The 23,395-nt window shown below is 35.2% G+C and overlaps 1 protein-coding gene across 3 annotated transcripts; it reads left to right on the forward strand.

Moving 5' to 3' along the window:
- Positions 1-8,765: 8,765 nt before the first annotated feature.
- Positions 8,766-22,454, forward strand: LOC138333600 (centrosomal protein of 126 kDa-like). Of its 3 annotated transcripts, none has more exons than XM_069282094.1 (11): positions 8,766-9,043; positions 10,546-10,668; positions 11,817-11,965; positions 12,287-14,190; positions 14,497-14,599; positions 14,924-15,835; positions 16,584-16,721; positions 16,920-16,991; positions 17,234-17,307; positions 17,775-17,808; positions 18,943-22,454. In XM_069282094.1, exons 1-10 carry the CDS (start codon positions 8,988-8,990, stop codon positions 17,805-17,807), a joined length of 3,564 nt encoding a protein of 1,187 aa, XP_069138195.1. In that variant the 5' UTR covers positions 8,766-8,987; the 3' UTR covers position 17,808; positions 18,943-22,454. The 3 variants fall into 3 exon arrangements, with proteins under 3 accessions (XP_069138195.1, XP_069138184.1, XP_069138191.1); XM_069282083.1 differs by lacking the exon at positions 17,775-17,808 and adding an exon at positions 17,849-17,866; XM_069282090.1 differs by lacking the exon at positions 17,775-17,808 and having other exon boundaries at positions 8,767-9,043.
- The last annotated feature ends 941 nt before the right edge of the window (positions 22,455-23,395 follow it).

Here is a 23,395-nt window from a genome sequence, read left to right on the forward strand (position 1 = left end):
ATAATTTATCTTTCCATTGAGTGCTTGGTGAACAAAATTGGCCAAGTATTGACGAAGTTATGGCTTGGTGAATCAGGAAATTTACGAAAAATATGCTAGCTAGACATTTCCCTGTCCGGTCGAAATGTCGTCTCGGCTCTAATGGGTACCTCAAAAATCAAGCCAAAATCACAAAATCAACGCCTGTGGTGGTAAACAGTACCCATAACTGTGTTCATCCACAATCTCCTTTGTAGGTGTCATGACCCGTACTTTGTAGAAACTCCATTTAAACATTGATCTCGTTTTACATTCCTATTTCAAAAATTAAAAGACGTTTCGGAAAGGTAGTGGCCCTTTAAAGGGACAATTCAGGCTAAAAGAACATTAAAATTAGTACATATATCGGGAAAAACCCAGTTCTTATGGAAATTAGATCAGTTGGTTTTACTGTAATATGCCAGAAAAGCCCATGGTGGTGAAATGCGTGTGGAGTGTTCAAACTCGCTCGCTGTCCGCCATTACACATTGTGGTCGAACTTCTTGTATGCCGAACCCTGTCCCTTGCTCGTAGAGTAATGCTACTTTTGTCTAGAACTGCTCAAATCGCTCTGACAATAGTGTGTTTACCTTATTAGGTGAATTGGTTCGTCTAAAAAAATCATTTTATCACCTCCTCAGTGGTTATGCAGTTCATTTGTTAAACGTGCGTGACGTTGGCTCGGGTATAGATACAGCGAACATATTTTACCTGCTGAATCGTATTGATCAACGATTTATAATTACAACGGTATAGATTAAAATACTAAACAATGACGTGGAATTTGTCAATATTTTATGTTATATGTTTCATAAGAAATGTAGAACAATACATTTATGCCATATTTCGCTTGTTGGTTATGTAAAAGAATTAGCCTGAGTGAATTGTCCCTTTAAGATACGAAAATGTTTACTTATTATTTTTTTTGGCTTTAAAGAGACAATGATGAAATTGATAACCAATTTCTTTATTCCTTTGTTTGAGTCCTTCATTCACAGCATCTATGAGTGGCCTTGGCACTTTGATTAATATTTTGATTCCATCACAAGGATATTCTATATTTATTTATTCTATATATATATTAAAAACAATTATAAAGCAAGTCTTCAATCTCTAGTGCTTTCGCAGCTTCGCTGCTCATCAGAAGGTGTTTAATGAAGCTGCAAAAGCGCTAGAGATTGAAGACTTGCTTTAATTATTGTTTTTTTTTTAGATATTTTAATTCCATCACAAGAATATTCTATATTCATTTATTCTATAAATATAAGTATATATATATGTATATAATATTTTTATTAATATCCCATGCTCCCATACACTCGCATATATCGCAGTAAACTATGGTTTTAAGGGAACATTAGAAGGGTCATGTACTAATATTTAGCTCGTCTGGCCCGAATACATGGATTTTGATCAAAATCCACACAAAAGTAGCATATGAGAAAATATTGCTCGAGCTTAAATTTGGGGTCAAAAGATCAACTACAAAGGTCACTATTACTAAAAATAGATTGCTTTACAAATTTTAGCTTCCGGCCGATAACACATCAACAGAATTAGTTTAAACTGCATAATATAATGGTAACATCGGAGACAACACAGCTTGGGATTGAATCTGGGGTCAAAAGGTCAAATACAATGGAAACTGCTACTAAAAATATATCGTTTCATAAAATAATAGTTTGGAGACGATAACTTCAGAACGCATTAACGGAATTTGTTCAAACTTCATATAATGGTAACATAGGAGATAATACAGCTTGGGGTTGAATTTAGGTACAAAAGTTCAACTTCAGAGGTCACTGTTACTAAAAATATATTGTTTCACAAATTTTAGTTTCCGAATGAATACTTGAGAGCACATCAACATAATTGGTTCAAACTTCTTACAATTATAGCATAGGAGGTGACAGAGCTTGGGATTAAATTTAGGTTCAAAATGTTAACTACAAAGATCACTGCGACTAAAATATAGTTTCATAAAATATTAGTTTTCGTACGTCGTACAATAGTAACATATGAGATAGCACAGCTTGGGATTGAATTTGGGGTCAAAATGTTTACTACAAAGGTCACTATTACTAAAATAGATTGTTTCACAATTTTTAGTTTCCAGACGATAACTTGAGAACACATCAACATAATTTGTTCAAACTCATACAATGATAGCATAACTTAAAGGGACAATTCAGTCTAAGAGAACATTAAAATTTGTATATATATCAGATAAAACAAGTTCTAATGGAAATTAGATCAGTCAGTTTTACTGTGATATGCCTGAAACGCCTATGGTGGTGACATGTTTGTGAAATATTCAAACTTGCTCGCTGTCCGCCATTACACACTGTGGTCGAACTTCTTGTATGCCGAACCCTGTCCCTTGCTCGTAAAGTAATGCAACTTTTGGCTAGAACTGCTCAAATGGCTCTGACAGTAGTGTGTTTACCTCATTAGGTGAATTGTCTTGCCTAAAAATCATTTTATCACCTTCTCAGTGGTTATGTAGTTCATTTGTTTAACGTGCGTGACTTTGGCTCGGGTATGGGTACAGAGTTCATATTGTACCTGCTTAATCGTATTGATCAACGATTTGATATTTCAACGATATTAATTAAAATACTTAACAATGTCGTGGAATTTGTCAATGTTTTACGTTATATGTTTCATAAGAAATGTAGAACAATACATTTATGCTATATTTTGCTTCTTGGTTATGTAAAAGAATTAGCCTGAGTGAATTGTCTCTTTAAGCATTCATAATAAGTTGCCATAGATTAGAAAACTTTATTGACGGCAGGGGACGTGTGCTGCTTGCAACACTAACACTGACTTGGTAAAGTTTACATTGGTTTCGATCGAAGCGAGACGATTCTTTGATGAGTTCACTAAACCAAATGAGAGTGTACTCCTTTTTGCTACCGAGGTGAATATAAAAGAGCACTTGCAAACAGTACCAGCAATATTCTGTTCAGAGCGTAATATCGCGGAAACAATATGGAAATACTCATCAACAATCCAATCCATCCCTTCTCTTTGTTCTTCACTGTGGTGCGTACTGGTAACATCTATGATGTAATCGTCAAATTTATGATATCATACAAATAAATAGATATGTTTTCAGTTGGAGACGGTGATTTATCAACATGAGGAAGTGATCACTTTCATCATATCTTGCTGATGTCAAACTAGCTTTTGTTATATGACTGAGAGTTTTGTCGTTATCTGATTTGTCTATACAGTTCGGACAGGTCTTGACAAAATGCAATGTCAACCTGAGACCGATGAAGACCTGTTCCGAGGTTGACATTGTAAATCCGGTAACCTGGCTATAAATAGACACAGGAAATTTCCTGCCTCTTCTTCATTTTTGACCAATCAAAATAGTAGGCCAGAATCTAGGGGGGTCTACGTGCACCCCCCCCCCCCCCCCCAACTTAACGAACCAATGTTTTTCTGAAGCCTTATGACCCACTGATAACGAAATCGAGAGGTAACATTGTATAAACTGGGATGAACTTCCGGTTATGACGTCATCAAGATGGCCGCCATCTCGAATTTCACTAAAGATTGAAAAATAGTCATAACATTGACATTTTTCAACCGAAGAAGACAAATGAGGCATCAAAATGACCACAATAGAACAACAAATACATATCAGGACCATATAATCCAATATATGTAGTTATTTCTACGCAGGAAATGAAAAAATCGGATTTTAAGCTCAAAAATGGTAATTTTTTAGCAAATTTTTCATATATGGCTTGACGCAGCAAAAATGTTTGCCAAAAGCAAACTATTATTTCTAATCAGTTATTTGACCTCTTATCAATCAGTAAAAACAACACCAACAAAAAAAAAACAATGTTAACATTGTATAAGCTCCGGTTATGACGTCATCAAGATGGCCCAAATCTCGAATTTCACTAACAATTGAAAAATAGTCATAACATTAACATTTTTCAACCGAAGTAGACAAATGAGGTATCAAAATGATCATAATAGAACATCAAATTCATATCTGGACCACACAATTCAATATATGTAGTGATTTCTAGGTAGGACATGAAAAAATCGGATTTTAAGCTCAAAAATGATAATTTTTAGCAAATTTTTCATATTTGGCTTGACGCAGCAAAAATGTTTACCAACAGCAAACTATTATTCGTAAACAGTTATTTGACCTCTAATCACTCAGTAAAACAATAAAATATATAGAGATACAAAACAGAATTATTGTTATACCATCATTAAGTTTACAAAACATCACTGGGTGCGTATACTGGGTATATGCTATTTTTCTAACTCCAAACCGCTGACACTACAGTTTCCTGGTGTATTATAAGTTCCTTAAATAAGTTTGACTATTGGCGATTTATAAGTAGAAAACATGAATGTAAAGTTGACAGAATATCTAGCGTCGGGTAGGACAAGTCACAGTTTCGTTTATTTCCTATGCATATTATTAGCAAAATGTCAGATAGTTACCACAATGTCACATATTTCTTTCACTGGTTCTCAATTATAACCATTATCATTGTGCGTGCTTTCCCACCTCACTGCACTATCCTCTGACGTGACTCGGCATGTCTGGTAGCTGTACATGCAGCCAAATCAGAGTAATCGAAATATCAGTATCCAATTCGTCGAAAGCCAGAGCGTCGTCTTCGATGTCGATGAGATGATGTGACACTACATTACCAGTGGTGTTCTAGTCTGACATCTTTCATGGCCAATCCATGGCCAGAGTTTATATCAGGAGCAACAGGTTCAGGGATGTGGGATCTCCTTCAGATTCTAACATATCGTATATGCTGTTTCAGACTTCTCAGGAAATTACACCAGATCCAGATTCTTCGAATGGTTGAATGATTCAAGCACCATTCATCAACCTTGTGGACACTCGTGCGACTATAGATGGCACAGGTGATATCCTCGAGGTCTTTAATGATGTCATAAATGTTAAATGTTTTTCATTGGTCAGACTTTCCCATGTCCCTTGAAGGTACTGGTTGTGTCGCATCTGGTGTATGCGTGGATACACCATTGAAGACTCTCCAGAAAAAGTTTTCTACAGTGCTCTCCAAACTTGGCAAAGAGAGGAACTTCACTGTAGACCTCATTTATGACCTCAAATGATTCACCTCTGTCATCTATGGTCACTGAGGGTTCACAAGAATGAGGAATTGTGCTTTATACGAATTAAGGAGATGCAACTCAACCCTTCGCAGAATATGGCTCTGGTGTCTTTTCCATCCTACCGGAGAGGTCTGGAACATCATATACGATATGTGAATCACAAGGTTGAAAACAGGATGAGCTCCCACATCCGCGAACCCGATGTTCTTGATGTTACCTCTGACCATGGACGGTTGACAAGTTAGAACCACGATGGTAAACCGGTAATGTAATATCACATCAGCTCATCAGCTCATCGACACTCTGGCGAGAAAGCACGCACAAAGATAACGCTTATCATTAAGAACTATTGAAAGAAATATGTGATACTGCAGTAACCATCTGACATTTCCTTACGTTATACACAGAAAAATAAAGTTAACAGTGGATGCGCTATTTCTAAAAGAAACAAATTTCGGAAAGTGTCGTGGTATTAACGGAAACAAATGCTTTCTTCAGTTTTAATTTGATTTATTAGTTGGCGTTGTGCAGTAAAATTTCATTTTGAGACGCTACTAGTCTACAAACTTTCGAACATGAAAATGGATTTTGTTAGGATATTGTCAAGTCCCACTTAGATATTAAGCCAACTTAAAATTCAAATGTGTTAAGATATGAATCGTCAATTGCCAATGTTATCTTCAGGAAGTTCTAAGACATCCGGAAACTGTAGTGTCAGCGGTTTGGAAAAAACAGCAATCATATACCCTGTGATGTTTTGTAAACCAAATGATGGTATAACAATAATTCTCTTTTGCATTTCTATATATTTTTGTTGTTGTTGTTTTTACTAATTGATAATAGGTCAAATAATTGATTACGAATAATAGTTTCTTGTTTAGAAACAATTATAGCTGCGTCAAGCCAAATATGAAAAATTTGCTAAAAAATTATCATTTTTGAGCTTAAAATCCTATTTTTTCATTTCCTGCGTAGAAATCACTACATATATTGGATTATATGGTCCCGATATGATTTTTTTGTTATATTATGATCATTTTGATATCTCATTTGTCTACTTCGGTTGAAAAATGTTAATGTTATGACTATTTTTCAATTGTTAGTGAAATTCGAGATGGCGGCCATCTTGATGACGTCATAACCGGAGCTTATACAATGTTAACATTGTTTTTTTTTTGTTGGTGTTGTTTTTACTGATTGATAAGAGGTCAAATAACTGATTAGAAATAATAGTTTGCTTTTGGCAAACATTTTTTCTGCGTCAAGCCAAATATAATAAAATTTGCTAAAAAATTACCATTTTTGAGCTTAAGATCCTATTTTTTCATTTCCTGCGTAGAAATCACTACATATATTGGATTATATGGTCCTGATATGTATTTGTTGTCTTCTTCGGTTGAAAAATGTCAATGTTATGACTATTTTTCAATCTTTAGTGAAATTCGAGTTGGCGGCCATCTTGATGACGTCATAACAGGAAGTTCATCCCAGTTTATACAATGTTACCTCTCGATTTCGTTATCAGTGGGTCATGAGGCTTCAGAAAAACATTGGTCATTGGTTCGTTAAGTTGTGGGGGGGGGGGGGGGTGCACGTAGACCACCCCTAGATCCCGGCCTATAGAGCATTGCCGATCATCGGGCAATAGAATTCACAGGGATCTGAGAATTAGTTACAGATTTATTTAAGGAATAGATGTTTATTTTGATGAAGTTATGAGGGTATAATGATAATGGAGCAGGTGATGTAATCCTGGCGAAGCCGGATTACATAGAATTTACACGGGCTCCATTATCATTATACCCTCATAACCTCAACGAAATAAACATCTATTCCTTATATTTACAGTTTTTCAAGTAAATAAATATTATTAATTCCTGCGGCAGTTGCATATTTTTTATTAAAATACACATATTTTTTTTCTCTCCCGTCATCATCAGCTGATTGGAATCGAGTTCTTCATGTTCCCGCCAAAAGTGGGGTCGCTACGCCATCGACTATTCACGTAACAATAGAATCGCCGCGCGTGTTGTGCTAACATTATGCACTGATAATGATATACTAGAAAGCATGGTTATTGAGTCCATGTCAGTGCAAAATGTAAATATATAATCGTGGACCCACCAGAGTGCCCTAAGACCATTTTTAGACGTTTTAGAGGTCTAGATAAAAAACCGATAAAAATCATATTCTACATAGACCATCTATTCCTTAAATAAGCGACCTCGCAAACAGTATATATACCAGCATCTCCCTTCAATATTCTGTTCAGAGCGTAATATCGCTGAATTAAACAATATGGAAATACTCATCAACAATCCATTCCGTCCCTTCTCTTTGTTCTTCACTGTGGTGCGTACTGGTAACATCTTTGATGTAATCGTCAAATTTATGATAGCATTCAAAGAAATAGATATGTTTTCAGTTGGAGACGGTGATTTATCAACATGAGGAAGTGATCACTTTCGTCATATTTTGCTGATGTCACACTAGCTTATCTTGACGTCATGGAAAGTCCCTTTTGACTATATTTGGGTACGACGGAATCTTATATCAACCCCGAAAGTGAGCGTGATGTCAATATAGCATGGCGTCATAATGTAAAATTTCTATATTTCGGTACGACCTCGATTTTTTGGAATCTTATATCAACCTGGGATGACCGTTCACATCCATAAATATAGTTTGGAATTTTCTGGGATATCGTGTTGTATCATGGCGGGAAAATGTAGTTTCTGCCAATCAGGAGCTAGCAAAACACACAGCATGCATATGATAAAAGTGGCCTTCGTACTTTTAGAATGCGGAAAAATACATTATAAACGAGAATCCAATAATGATGAAAGAATCTACATCGTCTGATGTCAAGTTATGTATGTCTCGGCATCTTCAATGTATTTGTCTTCGTTTGGATACCAGGAAAGTATTGAAATTCACAACATATAAAAAGAATATCTAATGTAAGTACCGGTAAGCCTGTGGAAATGATCTTTATAGATGCATATCTGAAAATGATCCCACATCAGAAAACCTTGCATTATTTGCAAATGACTAGAATGTTATACTGGTGTAGTCGGTTTATTATGAATGTTGACGTGTACTAACATCCATGAGACCCCAACAGCTGTAAAGGAGATATTATAAATATTCAAAGGATAACGTTTTTTTCCATCTTTTATATAGACGGTGAATGGGTGTTCATCGGCTCAATGCTATACACAAAAAGACGATAGAACAGAAAAAAACCTTCATGAAAAGATAACTTATTCGGTTCTGAAATAAATGTATCGTTTGTCATGTTTGATAAAATGAAATATATAAATTATCAAATGAAAATAGTTATTACTTTCCATATATACATATTTGTTGTTCATTTTTACTTCCATAATAAAATGAGAACTACATAAATAAGCCTCTTGATGTTGAAAATGGTGATTCTCAAAGTACCAAAATTTTAAATAACTTATATTTACTGTCCTTTATATTAGGCATAATAATATAGATGGTTCTTTGGGCTATATTATATTGCGGAGTTTGACATGGACATTTTTCCGGGTGAATTCTTGTTTAAATTTAGTTTACAACTTCCGTCGCTGCGCAAAGATGACTCCAAACTTGTTCATACCTGCGCAAGTTGTTACCAAAACAATATGGCGGCAATAGTGGTATCTAGCCCCGGAGTTATGCTATTATTTTCGTGATTTCGAAGATTTCTTTCGATGGGGACCACATCTGAGGTCAAAACTGTACCAGGTACTTCGACCACGAATCAGATATATTTCGTAAAACAATTTACAATGTATTTACCCGGTGATCACAGATAACCATAAAAATGGACGACGACACCATCAACGATGCCAAAGCTACTATGCTCACTGGAGCTTACTCGTATCTTTTGTTGTATGGTGCTAGATAGAATCATTCAAATAAATAATGAAATTTGTCATATATATGTTACTGTTGACGGATACACTACTTAACTAAGTTCAGAATCTAGTTAAATAAGTTTATTGTCCATTTGATTTCCATTTGAAAATACACATTGTGACATTCCTTCTTGTTCTTCAATTTTAAGGGTTGGTATAAAAGGTTAGACACGACCTAATGATCAAAAGTGTCTCATCGTGCTATACCTCTAACATTGTTGGAGTAACGTGTAGGAGAATAGGGGGAAATACCACCGAACGTCCCTTTCGAGTGCCCACCACTGACTTTATCAACTGAGCCAAAGAAGTACTATGTACATAAACACTGACCTGCTATATTAAATTAATATAAAAAAAACTAGTCCCCTTAGCGCCCCTCAAACGATTAGGACCATCTTAATTGTCAATTTCAAAGTCTGATTGAATGAACTAGTTAAAAGTGAAGAACATTATTTTCTCTTTTTCTTCTATACCTTATATCTGTTCACGCTATCAATCACATTTTGCAAATTATAATCACTAATTACGAAAATGAAATTAATTATTTTCGCGTCATTTTCAAAGCCATATTTATAGGAAAGAACAACTTTATTCGCCTCTAACCTTAATCAAATCACTCATTCAGTGCTGAGCGATAAAAACATGTTTGTGGAGGTCAAGTGTAGAAGCTGAAGTTATCGCGATACAATTTTTTTCTACAATAACAGCCATAAGCAGAAAAGCATATGTAAAAGAGTGGGTCGGTGTGGTTTGTTAAACAAGGCCTCTGTCACTCGTCTCACAGAGCATGCTTCTTTGGCTCAGTCGGTAGAGTTGTAGTTTTTCACACTGGAGACCTGGGTTCGATTCCTGGTCGGGGCACTTGAGGGGAATCATATGTATTTTCCCCGCTGAAAACATTTGTTATTTGCTAAAGAAAAAACTAACCTTTATGGTATATGAAAGTTTTCATTTCAAATTTAGTATCAGAATATATATATATATCTGTTACTCAGCTAATTTTTTAACACCATGTAATACTATGAGCTCCATTTGACCATTTAATGGAGCTTGTATATATGGTGTTAAATAGTTCTCAGTTACTTAGTTATGTGCTTAGTGTACCTGGTACATAATGCTTTGATTGGGAAATGGGCAGCAGACTCTCTTTAACCATTTGAACCATGGATCTGAATTTTGGCCATTAAGCTAAAAATAACAAATGAACCTCTCTTTGCACTTCTGTAAAGAAATAAGAGTTCATTATTATTGATACATTTACTGTAAAACTATAGCTTGTAACAACCTTGTCCATGTTCTCAACATAAATTTTTGAAAACCTATGTACATAATACAGATACATGTATGTAGTCAAATAACTTTCATTAAAATGTAGCTTTCTATGGGAGTTAGAGAAAATATTGATTGTAAAATGTTATACCTCAGCTGTGCACACAATACACATCCTTAACAAGTTTTCTACAGAAAACAGTACCGAGGTATGCAGTCACAGCGCTTGGAACATTTAAAACAACTTGAATATGACAGTAAAGCTGACTCTCTGGCCCGATCTAAAAAGCTTACCTATGAGACCAATAAACGTAGACGGTAAGTAATATCTATTCTAGATATGTCTCAGAAGTGCAATAAAGATATACAAAGTTGATCAATAATTAATCTATTGTTTATTAAGTAGATACAGAGTACATACATGTACACATGTACACATGTACCAGGTATATATACTGCAATAAATTATTCACCAAACACTTCAACTATTGATTTATTTCTAGGCCACGTACATGTACATGTATTTGTAATAATAAACACTTAGTGATTGCCTACAGCAGAACATTATTTATGTTGTTTTTGTATTTTGAATTATCTGATACACACTCTAGATGTTTGTATTATTTGAACTTTGGTTGTTGAACTGTATTGGTGACATTATGAAAAATGTTGTTAAAAGGTGTATTATTATATGACTAGAGGCTTATTGATTATTTATTGAACCTTAAAATTTTCTTTATGGATATATATACACAACTTGTATTCAAGGACATGCCTTCATTTGTTACATTATCAAATGTGTCATTATTGGAATATGGTAAAAATACCCTCAAGTCTGTAGTCTCTGTATTTTAAGTCATTCATAGACTTTCTTGTTATATTTACAAAACTAATGCATTCTGAGCCTTGATTACCTGAAATGAAAGCATGGATGTACAACCACTGAACAAGCATCAGGGGTTTCAATATCAGGTGGTACCCGGTACTTTTTGCTGCTTGAACCTGGCTGTGGTACTGCCTGATTTGGTCTAAATTACATTTGATAGCATACAAATGGTATAGAAAAGTACCCTCTGAAATTGCAATTATACCGCCTCTCCTGAAAGATAATGAAACCCCTGAAGCATAATCAGATATTACAAAAAATAGATATTGGAAGTGTCTAATAAGTGTTGAATAAATCAAACTATTATAACCTGTGATCAATAAAAACGTCTGGTATTCATTATTATTGAACACACAATGATCTGTGTAGTTTTAAAAAAATAAAAGTAAAATTGTTCTAGACAATATCATTCTTATCCCCCGCTTTAAATTGTTCTAGACAACATCATTCTTATCCCCTGCTTTCACCAAAATTTAGTTCCGTCAACGCAATAACTTCCACGAATTTGCTTGTTGCAGTTGAATTTTTATTGAATTTATGCTTCAGTGTTTTTGTACATAAATTATTTAATTGTGAATAGGGCTCTGGCAGCTAAACGCAGAGCTGAAGCAGACCGGGAAGAAAAGAGAAGGAAATTGATTTTAAGTAAACGACGTGAGCAGCAGAGAGAAGCAACAGAGCGTTACCAAAGGTCACATGTTTCGTCACGACCAAGCAGTCATACTGGAGGTATTGTTTATTATCTTTTGTGAAAATTTTTTTTCAAGTTCCTACTAATCCTACTTAATTAAAAAATCAAAGAAAGTGTTTCATATTATTATGCCACTGCCACATTGATGTATGGAGGTTCTGAATTTGCATCTCACAGACATTTCTAGCTACATTGTATGTCCAGCGATTCTCGATATTCAGATTTATTATTTAAAACTCAGTAGACTTGAGTTTCCTCCACAAAGTAAGACAAAAAGTTCCCATTTCAAAACTGAGGCAAATTTGATAAGATTTAGAAGTTTATTAAGATTTATAACAACAGTCGAATTTCTGTTCCAGGTAGCACATCCCCAAACCGAGCTCTTGAGGACACCCTTCGACTGGTGCGAGGGTCTTTGTCCAGACAGAACAGTACAGGGTCTATGGGCTCTATATCAAGACAGAGCAGTACATTATCTGGGGGTTCAAGTGGCCGCTCAAATAATAAAGACCCTCTTAACCGCCCTTACTTCAACAAGTATGCTAGTCCACACCATCCTCCTTCACCTGGGGATGTACATAAGATTTCTAGGCCAGGCAAGGAAGCAGAAAAACGGGAAAAACTTCACGATAAAAGTTTACGCAACCTTTCAAATAGCAGAAGCTTGTTTGAACAGCAACTTGAACATCACCAGCAGCTATTGGTACAGGACCAGCAACAGTCATTGTATGAATTCAACAATGCCATCATGCAGGAGATTGCATCAGATAGGAAAATTCAGGGTGAAGAAGATGTTGATATAGGAGGTATGGTTCACAGTGAAAGTCTTGACAGTGTGGACAGTCTTGAAGGTTCAGACAGTACGCCCACAGGTAAGGGGTATGGCTCAGCAGGAAGGGAACTTGAAGATGAACCTGCAAACGCAAGTGAAGTTGTCTATGATGCAAACCAGAACTTACAAGATATGAAAAACTTTCAGCATACTAATGGTGATTATAATGAACAACATTACTTGAACAATCAGTTAAATGCACGCAATGATCTGATTTCAAATGACCAACGGACATTCTATTTGGAAACGAATGCTAGGATTGAATCTTTTAATGTTGATCATGTTCCTTATCCTCCTTCAAGTCCTAGGAGTGCTTCAAAGTCAGATACCCGTCCAAAAGTACATGTTCGTGCTTGGGCAACTCCTTCACCTGTAGATCAGGCAAGTGCTCGCAGAAACTTGGTGAATTCTGATGCCTCTAATATGGTGACTAAAAACAATCCATTCGCTGTGCGAAATACCATGACTTCAGTGACAACGACCACTGCCTATGGCAAAGGGATGACTCCAGCGGTCCACAGCTATGCCCAGAGTAATGCTTGGACAGAGGAGGCCGATAGCCTTCAACAACAGTACACTTCAAACCTACAAAGGACTAGCAACTCAAACCAGCCTTATGTCAGTGCTGGAATGTATTCACAGGCAAATGTACCGTATACTTCAGATCAAAGTGTAACCAGTGCATACCAACCTCGGCCAGTCAATTCTACATGTGATAGTTCAGGTTCAAAACAGGTGCTACAAAATGGTGTAAGTTCTAATGCAGTTCCGCCACAAACCCAACCTCAGCCTGTATATAGTAAACCAACTACAACACAACTTCAGCATGAGTCTGGGAAAAATCTGGACTTCTTAGAGACAGTGACAAATGGAATGTTGGAGGTCACCAATGATCCTCCAGTGTCTACCCCCCAAACTGTAAGTCGTTTACCTAGGCCTGTAAGTGCAACACGGACAAACGCAGCGCCACCTAGTGTTAGTCTCCCCAAACCCACACCTCCTGTGATAGTAAGTAGTCCTCAGAATGGAGTGCAGTCCTCCACCAGGCCCCCAGTATGTACTGTAGATACCGCTGCAACATCCACCTTTGGATATGTGAATGGTAAGGTGGCAGTGCTGCCTGACCATCCGGCCGTACAGGTGCGTCATGTAACATATCAGACATTCCGCGCAGAAGAACCTCCTTCTGTTGTTGGCATACAAAGGAAAGCCAAGGATGACAGTGAACTGGCGAAATCCTCGAAAACCAAGGGGGATGTGGAGATGTCTGAGGGAAATGGTGTACAGGGTATCTTAAAGCGACGACCCCCCTCAGGAGGGATACTTAAAAAGGCTGGTTCCACTGGTAGTATGAACAAGAAGTTTGATGTCCGAGACAGTTTAGAAGTTACAAGGTCTCACTTACAACAAGATAAAAATTCACCAGTAAATGTAAGTAGTCTCAGCATTAAAATTGAAAATATTCAAATATCTGACTTATGTTATTCTATGACACAAGCTGTGAAAGTTACAACCAACCCATGTTATCTTAAAATTGATGGAGATATATATACAATGGACTGGTAACATTTTATGATACAGTAAATAACCAATCCTACTATATAATACTTCTGTAGTTACGACTTGAAATCCAATTAAAAAATATTAATATATCAATCAATCTCTGTACTTATAGCTATAACAGCAATTCTAAGAGCAATTTAGGACAACTAATTTAATGTAACCATTGACTTTCAGGTACCTATTAAGAAGAAAAGTGTAAGATTTGCAGACCACGATTTGTATGAAGATGAGGATGAAGCAGAGCACACAGAAAGTGACTACTTATCCAGAAAACCAGGTTCGTCATTCAGTGGATACAGTTTCAATAGCTGAACTACATCCTAACCTGCCTTAGCGACTACCTCTGTATAAAGACATCCTGGTTAAAAACACCACTTTCTTATATATATATAGGGTCCCAAATGACCAATTTCGACACCATTTGACCAGTGTATAAAAACCACTTGACCATAAATATCACTTTCCCTTTGTCCTTTGGATGGTCATTGTAGACAGTTTTGACTGTATCCTAATAGAAATCTTGTATTAGTAATGTGCCTATTGGTAACATAAATTTATTTTGTGGTCTAGTGGTATCAATATATATTTGATTTTATGATAGGTTACTCTAAGCGTCCTGTATCAGCCAAAGCAGTTATGCAGACAACCCAGGCAGAACCTACAGGGAAGCCTCCACGTGTGGCCAGTGCTGGTGCTCATCGGACCTGGATCGGGCCACAGAAACATAAATCAACTATAAGACCTCAGGCAGCCGCTCACATAATCACGCATAACAGAACACCTACTTCTGGTCTTAATGGCACAACAGATAAAACTGTCACTGTTACTAACAATAATTTTATGAGTAAGGTTCCTGTGCAGAATGGGAATGGGTCAGATGTGACTGTGTTTAATCTTGCTAGATTAAACAATGCTGTTGCTTCTCACAAGAATGAGAGAAATTCCAACCATCAACAGCCGTCTGCAAGCCTTTCGCCTCCTTCTCAAGGCATCAGTGCTAGTGGTAAAGTATATGAGGCACCTGTTTATGATGAAAATGGGATGCGTATTGATCGCACGCCAACAGATGACGAGATAAACTTTTTGTGGGACAAAGTACGAACATGTCTGAATCGTAGTAGTACTACAGGACAAAGTACTGTTGTTGAAGCTGAGAAATCTATCCAGTCTAATGAGCAGCATTCCTCCCAGCCTCGTCAAGCAGCTACCATGTCACATACATATATTGACGGGGCGGCCCTCGGACAGATGTACAACACACGGGTGGCTCCGTCTCAGCCTCACACACAGCCGTTCTCTAACCAGAATTCCTACCACAGAAAACCTACCAGTGCTGCAGATCAGGCCAGCGCACGGAGGTATGGTCTCCTACAGCAGCGGAGACAACACAACCCTAACAGCCTGGGGAAGGCTCCCGCCTCGTCACCCAGTAGAGAGTTCATCACCTACCATGGACCAGTGATGAGCAATACTGAGCCTCAGCAGGGAATTGCCCCATCAATGCCTGCAGATGGTATATATTAAATATAATTCATTAGTTACCTTATTGTATTACCGATATATTGACATTATATTTTTGGACTAAGGATAGACTAAATTCTTTCTTTCTAGAACTTATATTACATACAATGTACATTGACATTATATTTTTGGACTAAGGATAGGCTAAATTCTTTCTTTCTAGAACATATAATATTACATACAATGTACAAAATATATAAGCATACTCACTCATTTATTTTACTGTGAAACATCATTAAATTTTCTTTATTAGCCAGTGAAAGTATGGTAGCCCTCATAACATCGTTAAATTTTCTTTTTAGCCAGTGAATGTATGGCAGTCCTCATTACATTATCAAATTTTCCTTTTTAGCCAGTGAAAGTATGGCAGTCCTAATTACAAAGTTAAATTTCCCTTTTTAGCCAGTGAAAGTATGGCAGCCCTCATTACATTTTTAAATTTTCTTTTTAAGCCAGTGAAAGTATGGCAGCCCTCATTACACCTTTTTAGCCAGTAAAAGTATGGCAGCCCTCATTACATCATTAAATTTTCCTTTTTAGCCAGTAAAAGTATGGCAGCCCTCATTACATTATTAAACTTTATTTATTAGCCAGTGAAAGTATGGCATCTCTCATTACATCGTTAAATTTTCTTTATTTGCCAGTGAAAGTATGGCAGCCCTCATTACATCATGAAATTTTCTTTATTAGCCAGTGAAAGTATGGCAGCCCTCATTACATCATGAAATTTTCTTTATTAGCCAGTGAAAGTATGGCAGCCTTCGTGGTAGCTGAGCAGCTAACACAGCAGTCTTTGTCTGACAGTCAGATCAATATGGCAATGGAGGACGCGCAGAAACGTCATCAGGCCAATAATAATGCTAGACCTGACCAAAAGGGTAAGTATCTATGACATATAAATGTATTGTTGGTTTTAGAATTCTTTCTAAAAATGTTCAGACTTAATCTTGCTTGCATTTGCATTAATTTTGGTTGCCTGACTAGACTTGTGTAATATACATGTACATTTTGTATATGTTTCCTAAGTTAGATTTGTAGATGACAAAATCGATGATATAATTTTAATATATTTTCAGTGCCTTCAGCTTTATCTATAGAGGAGAAAAGACTGTTAGAATCATTGGACAGACTTAATGAGAAACTGAAAAGTAAGTTGTTAAAATAAAATCATATGTAAGAACTTGATGGCAATTGAATTTTCTTAGAGCAAACAATCATTGGTTTAACATTTCTGCTAATTAAAATTTAACACTTACGTTTTAAATTAGTCTTTAATAACTCTATTGAAAATTTCAATGAAAACTACATCTTATATGAAATAACAAAATGCTTGTGTGCACATTTGGTGCTTGGTCTATATTGTTCCAATAAGTGCAATTTTGTATTTCAGTTTCGGAGTTCCCTGGTAACTTACCTGCCCAGCCGTCCATACCACAGGCTCCCCCTCCCCACCAGTTTGTCTATGTAAGCATCCCTCATTGATAACAAGCCTCACTATAGTGCATAGATATATTTTCAGTCAACACCTTCATCCACCATTGATAGCTGTACATTCCATTATTCAACTCATACTGATAAATTTGCATCTGTATGTTTTGTGTATGTGTTGAAGCAATGGGAAGCTGATTTGACAAATATCTTTGGATTATGAGTTTTTTTAAGTCAGCTTAAAAATTGCAGAACAGAAATATTTTTTTATTAATTGTCCTATCTCTACCAAAGTACTTTGGAAGTACCAGTTAGGTATTTGTACTTTTCTTTATCAGATATTTAAAAAAAATATCATTCCACTTGATCATCTTAACTCAATTCATGTCAACATTAGTTGTCATGATGTCTGTTAAAATCTAATAACTGAAATATGTTTGAAGCTACATGAAATTATTTGGTTGGAGCCTATTCACTTATAAATGGCTGTGTGGATTTTGTAGGCTAATTTAAGAAGTGCATTAAAAGGAGAGTGAGGTAACTTTTATTGTGATATTTGATGTTGTAATATTTGCAGACTCATTGGTCACCTTATGTAAGGATGGATATTGAGATCACCTTATATCTCCCTCTCCTATATACACTAATACCTTGGTGATGGTTTTCTTTCACTTGGCATTCTCCCATCACTCTACCCTTCCTTCTTGTTGCATGCTGCCAGTGTATTATTATACAGATCGGGATGAACCCTGATGTGTCCTGCATGTTTATTCAAACCTTTATAAATAAGTTGGTAACCCTATAATCAAAACATTGCATCAACATCCATGTTTTTAGACTTTCAGTGGTGTTGTAGAACTCCCCCATCAACTGATATTATATGTGAATCTAACGATCTCCAACTTTATGAATTGGTTTTGAATATTCAAATATAACATCTTCCCATATACATTATATTTAAACACTGATGTCTCGCCCCAATCACCAAAATCTGTATAGACAGTATCATCAAAATAATTTCTCCTGTGATATTAAACTAGTTGTGTAGGATCAACCTTTAAATTATCTAATTTCCTTCACCTTAATTAGTGCAAGCTGTTGTCATATTAATGTTTGCAGTTAAGTAGTGAGAATCTGGAATCCATTCAGAATCAAATATGGTAGTAATCATGGTAGGGTCATGATTTGTTTACATAATTAAACATGTTACAGAAGTCTTGCATGCTAAGCATATTTTGTTGTTAATCAATAGAAGTGTTTATATCCCCACACATGTCTTTCATCCTATCACCTTGATTTATCGGGTACACAGATGGTTGTGGACTTTTTCAACAGAAAACTTCAGAAATGAAGCAGCATGTGCTTGGGTCATAAATCTGAATTTTATTTTACAATTTATTTTTATTTCACTTTTGGTGGTAGTTTTAATAAAATTGATAAATATATGATAATAATTAAAATTGAGTTTTACTCTGGACATTAAATACCAAGATGTTCACATTTTCAAATGATTTTATTGACATAGATCCATTATTTTTATCATTGCAGGAACTTGACACAAATTAAACAACAACCAGATTTTAGTTTTCATGTGCCATTTAAAACTTGGATTCGCCTAGCAATGTTAATTAAGATATGATAAATCAAATGTTGCTCTGTTTGATGTTGCAGACAAATGGATTCAAGGGTTCCAAGCCTTTACTATCACAACAGAGAGGGAATTCCAGAGGTTCTTCAGCTGTCCTCCGTCCAACAAATATACGCTTCTGATGTGTATACAGCTATAGTTTAATAAAGGAGTTTACTATACCAACCCAGGTCATGCTCCTATTGAGTTGGGCACAGACCACTTGTAGATACACCTCTGCAGTATCAAGGATGGCAGGTCTGTGGATGTGTATCATCCCATGTACATGCCCCCCCCCGGTACCTGATATATGGCAGGTCTACGGATGTGTACCATGTACGTGTACCATGTACATACCCTCCGGTACCTTATATATGGCAGGTCTGTGGATGTGTACTATGTACATACCCCCCAGTACCTAGTATGTACATGCCCCCCGGTACCTGATATATGGCAGGTCTGTGGATGCATACTATGTAAAAAACCCTGGTACCTGGTATGTGGCAGGTCTGTGGATGTGTACTATGTACATACCCCCGGTACCTAGTATATATGTATGCTGAACAGGCAGGTTGCATTCAACAAATGCATTCTCCTGCCTTGGATTTAAGTTCTGAATTGGTGCAGTCCTGACTCTTGCTACAGACACTAATAAGGTGCATGAAAGAATTGAGTTTTCAACGAACTTAACAAAATCTTACAGGATCAGATATTCAGTTTAATGAGTATAAAGTAATTATAATTAAGGCATTGATAGAACCGTCCATTCTTACAATTTAAGGAGTATAAAGTTAAGTCATTGATACAACTGTCCATTCTTACAATTTAAGGAATATAAAGTGTAGTCATTCATAGAACCTTTCATGTTTACAATTAAGGAAGTGAAGTCATTGATAGAATGGTCCATACTTACACTCCTTTTTTGTTTTCATATCACATAATATGCTTGTCAATATAGTCCTTTTAGAAATAGATTATTTTACAGATTTACCTCCCCTTTTTATTGATAACAGTGTAATATCTAGCAGGGCTTGTAGGGGATGCTTAAGCTTTATGTGTATATATAAAGTAAGCATATTATCATTCTACATTTTAAATGAAGCTGTAGAGTAAGACTTTATCAAGTGTGGTTGTGGACCACAGATCTGAAGTGGGATTGTGCCAAATCTGAAGGTCTACAGTAAAGTCATTATTATGTGTGATAATTGCCATAGTGGTTTTTTTAATTATTATTATTGGAAATCAGATTGTAACAAGTTGAGTACACATAGTTTTAAATGAATAATTAGTAATTCAGAAATATAAAACCTAGATTTAGCTGTTTTAGGTAAACACAAATACATTTATATGTTGGAATGGTAGGTTAACTTATGTTTTTCATAAAGATACACAGTTTAGTACAAAGAAAATTTCTACATTATTCTTAATGCAAAATGAAGTCTTCTTTAGAGAACACTACTGTTCAAAGTGATAAAGCTTTACTTATTTAATCAAACCAGAGTTTAGATCAAAATGTGTATTATTAGAAAGACTACTGTATTTGTAGAATATTATGAAATGTATCGGGTGTACATCTACGTTAGACTAAGAAGTTATTGCTTAAATAATGTACATCATCATTTTCAGGATATCTGAATACTTGAGCTTGGAAATGTTGTCCCAGAATTTTGTTTAATATTTGTTATTAAAGTAACATTTATTCATATTATTTAAACATGTTTCATGTACATGTATTTTGTTGATGTAATGTTCAGCCCCATGGGTCAGTGAAAATGTTTTGTTTAGTTAATTTTTTTTCAATGTTGTTGTATTTGATATACATTCCATAATGTATTGTGATAAACTAACTTTTTTTAAAAAAAATTCTAATTTTAGATTGTCATATTCAACATTTCCATAAGACAAATGTGATACACACATATTCTATTTGTTCATTATTAATCCAGATTTATGTGATACATTCTTACTTCCTACAAATATAATTTGATAGTTTTTGTCTCAGTACAGTTAAACAATAAAATAACAGATATTTAAAAACAAGTGATGCCCATTTTACATATGAAATATTATCATTAATATTCTTAACTATTCCTTACACGACATATATGTACATGTAATGTTGCTTGAAACCATTTTGTATGATGTCCATAATATGTAAAATAAAATTTAACTGCAATGAAATTACATTTAACACTCTTTCCAGTCAAACAAAGCTGTTGAAGTTATGCTGCTGAGCAATTGATTTTTTTTATCATAAATATCTGATATTTTAGTCTAGAATCATCTACATTATAACAATAGATTTGTATGCATTAATAAGTATAGGAAATCACTCTTCAACTTGGAACACACATAGAATTACTGTACAGGAGAATGACATGTTATTTACCACAATTAGTATATACATTAATTACATTTTTGACATTCATGAAAATTGAACATTACACTTTTGCAAATACCTCCTTATACTGTCACTTCATGAGTTATCTCCACCTGAACGGGTTTATATGACTGGTGTTTGTGAGAACTGAACCAGGTTATTTGTTTGTGAAAAAACAACGCAGTCAGTCGCTGCCAACAGTGTAAGATAATAGTGATAGATTAATGTTACAAATTGTTTTTAGATTTCATTGAGTATTGCAAAATGTATATATGAGTCAAAGAGAAATATAACTTTGTTACAGATACACATGACTTGCCGTACCTCCATACTTAAATTTTTGCAATAAACTGAATTTTATTCTTATACATTGTACATTTTGAACAAACCCTTTTTTTTATCATTTTTTGTGCTTAATTTTAGAGAGAAAAAATAAATGTTCCTCATTTTTGGATGATGGCCCCTTGTGTGAATTTACAGATGATCGAAAATGTTACTGGTACTGTACATAAAATATTATATAATGTTGTATATGTTGTAATGTACTTGCCAGTGCAGCTTTAAAGCCTGACTAGGATTAATGATTTTGACATATGGTAATCATTTTGATAAATATTGGTTTCTAAAATATATGTCCTTGAAATGTCAAACTTCAGTGTTAAAGTAATGTTCTTCTTTTTAACTTTCTGGGTCATGTATACCAATACCTCAATATCAGTCATCAACATCAACTGTCAATTTTTTGTTTCAATTCTTGTAGCCCCAATATCATGTATAACTAGTCCAAATGTTTTCAAAGATAACCTTGTCATACAGTATTTTTCTGTTTTATCCGTCCTCATTTTACTGTGACATTAAAGTGTAGTTTTATCGCTGTCAGTTTTTTGTTCCGTCCATAGAATTGTTTGTTCTATTGTAGTAACTTATAACACAAGTTGTCTTTCAGGCTTATGATAGAAAATAAAATACTGTATTTTTTCTACTAAATGTCAGAGAAGATTTACAATTATATGGTGGGTAGACATTTATTAGAATAAATACGGTACAATGTAAAGTGCTTTTTCCATTGCACTTTGTGTTGTACTAGGATTATTTTATTGTTATTTTATTTAATTGCTACTGATAATAGGACCATGCCAATATTTATTTTACAGAATAAAATAATAGCATACTAAATCTGTCTCTGTTATTTTATATCACTGCATGCAGATTAATCAGACTATTTTATTCAACACATATCTATACTAATGATCATACCAGGTACTCTTATTCTAAGTTCATAACCTGATTATTGGTCATCTGAACCAAAGGGTCAGAATGAACTACATGTATAGTCAACATGCACAATTGGTTGTCATGTGCTGTGCATAAACTTTTTTCATTCAAACAACTTCTTCTCAATAACCACCATTCAAGGTCTCGGGGCCCAAATAGGCTGAAATCTTTATTAAACGACGTCTTGTGTATAGCTCATTACTCGCACCAGGGTATAGCCAGCGGAAATCAAAACCAGACATTTTCTATAATTTTGTGCAATAAATTACAGATAACGCACCGGCAGATTGCCTGTGGACTATACTTCGATATAATCCTTGAAGTTTCGAAAGGGGTATAAGTTTATTCAAAGACATGTAAAGTTGTATAAATAACATATTTTTTGTTTGGAAATAGGTTTTAATGCAATAATTAATAGTTCATGTTAATATACTTTAGATTAATAAGAGGGTTATCTGAGCTATTAACAACATCTAACCTGCACATTTTTCAAACTTGGTAATAGTTTCCACAGATAGCCTGCACTAGGAATTTTCTAGTGTAAAAAATTGTCTAGCCCGCAGGCAATATGCAAGAAATTACGGTATAGACTTGTAACATGTTGATGTTTATTAAAATGAAGGTCATATTCATCAAATACATTGTAGCAAACAATTAAGGCAATACAAAGAACTCTTTTGATAGAAGTTCAGTTTCTGATATATTTGATGAATAAGACCTTCATTGTACTATATTCTTTGAGGTATTGTATTGTGCCAATAGTCAGATGACCGTCAAGGCCCATGGGCCTCTTGTAAACTAAATTGTCTACATTCACTTTCCTGACTGCATTTATGTTTTGC

Source organism: Argopecten irradians, chromosome 1, assembly GCF_041381155.1.
Source record: "Argopecten irradians isolate NY chromosome 1, Ai_NY, whole genome shotgun sequence".
In the NCBI taxonomy this organism is placed as follows: domain Eukaryota; kingdom Metazoa; phylum Mollusca; class Bivalvia; order Pectinida; family Pectinidae; genus Argopecten; species Argopecten irradians.

What these genes read in the sequence shown, in the direction of transcription:
- LOC138333600 (XM_069282083.1), top strand. Translation starts at nt 8,988, where the DNA reads ATGGACGACGACACCATCAACGATGCCAAAGCTACTATGCTCACTGGA. An exon ending in CTACTTATCCAGAAAACCAG is followed by an intron (nt 14,600 to 14,923) that starts GTTCGTCATTCA and finishes ATTTTATGATAG; the next exon opens with GTTACTCTAAGCGTCCTGTA. An exon ending in CCCATCAATGCCTGCAGATG is followed by an intron (nt 15,836 to 16,583) that starts GTATATATTAAA and finishes TTTCTTTATTAG; the next exon opens with CCAGTGAAAGTATGGCAGCC.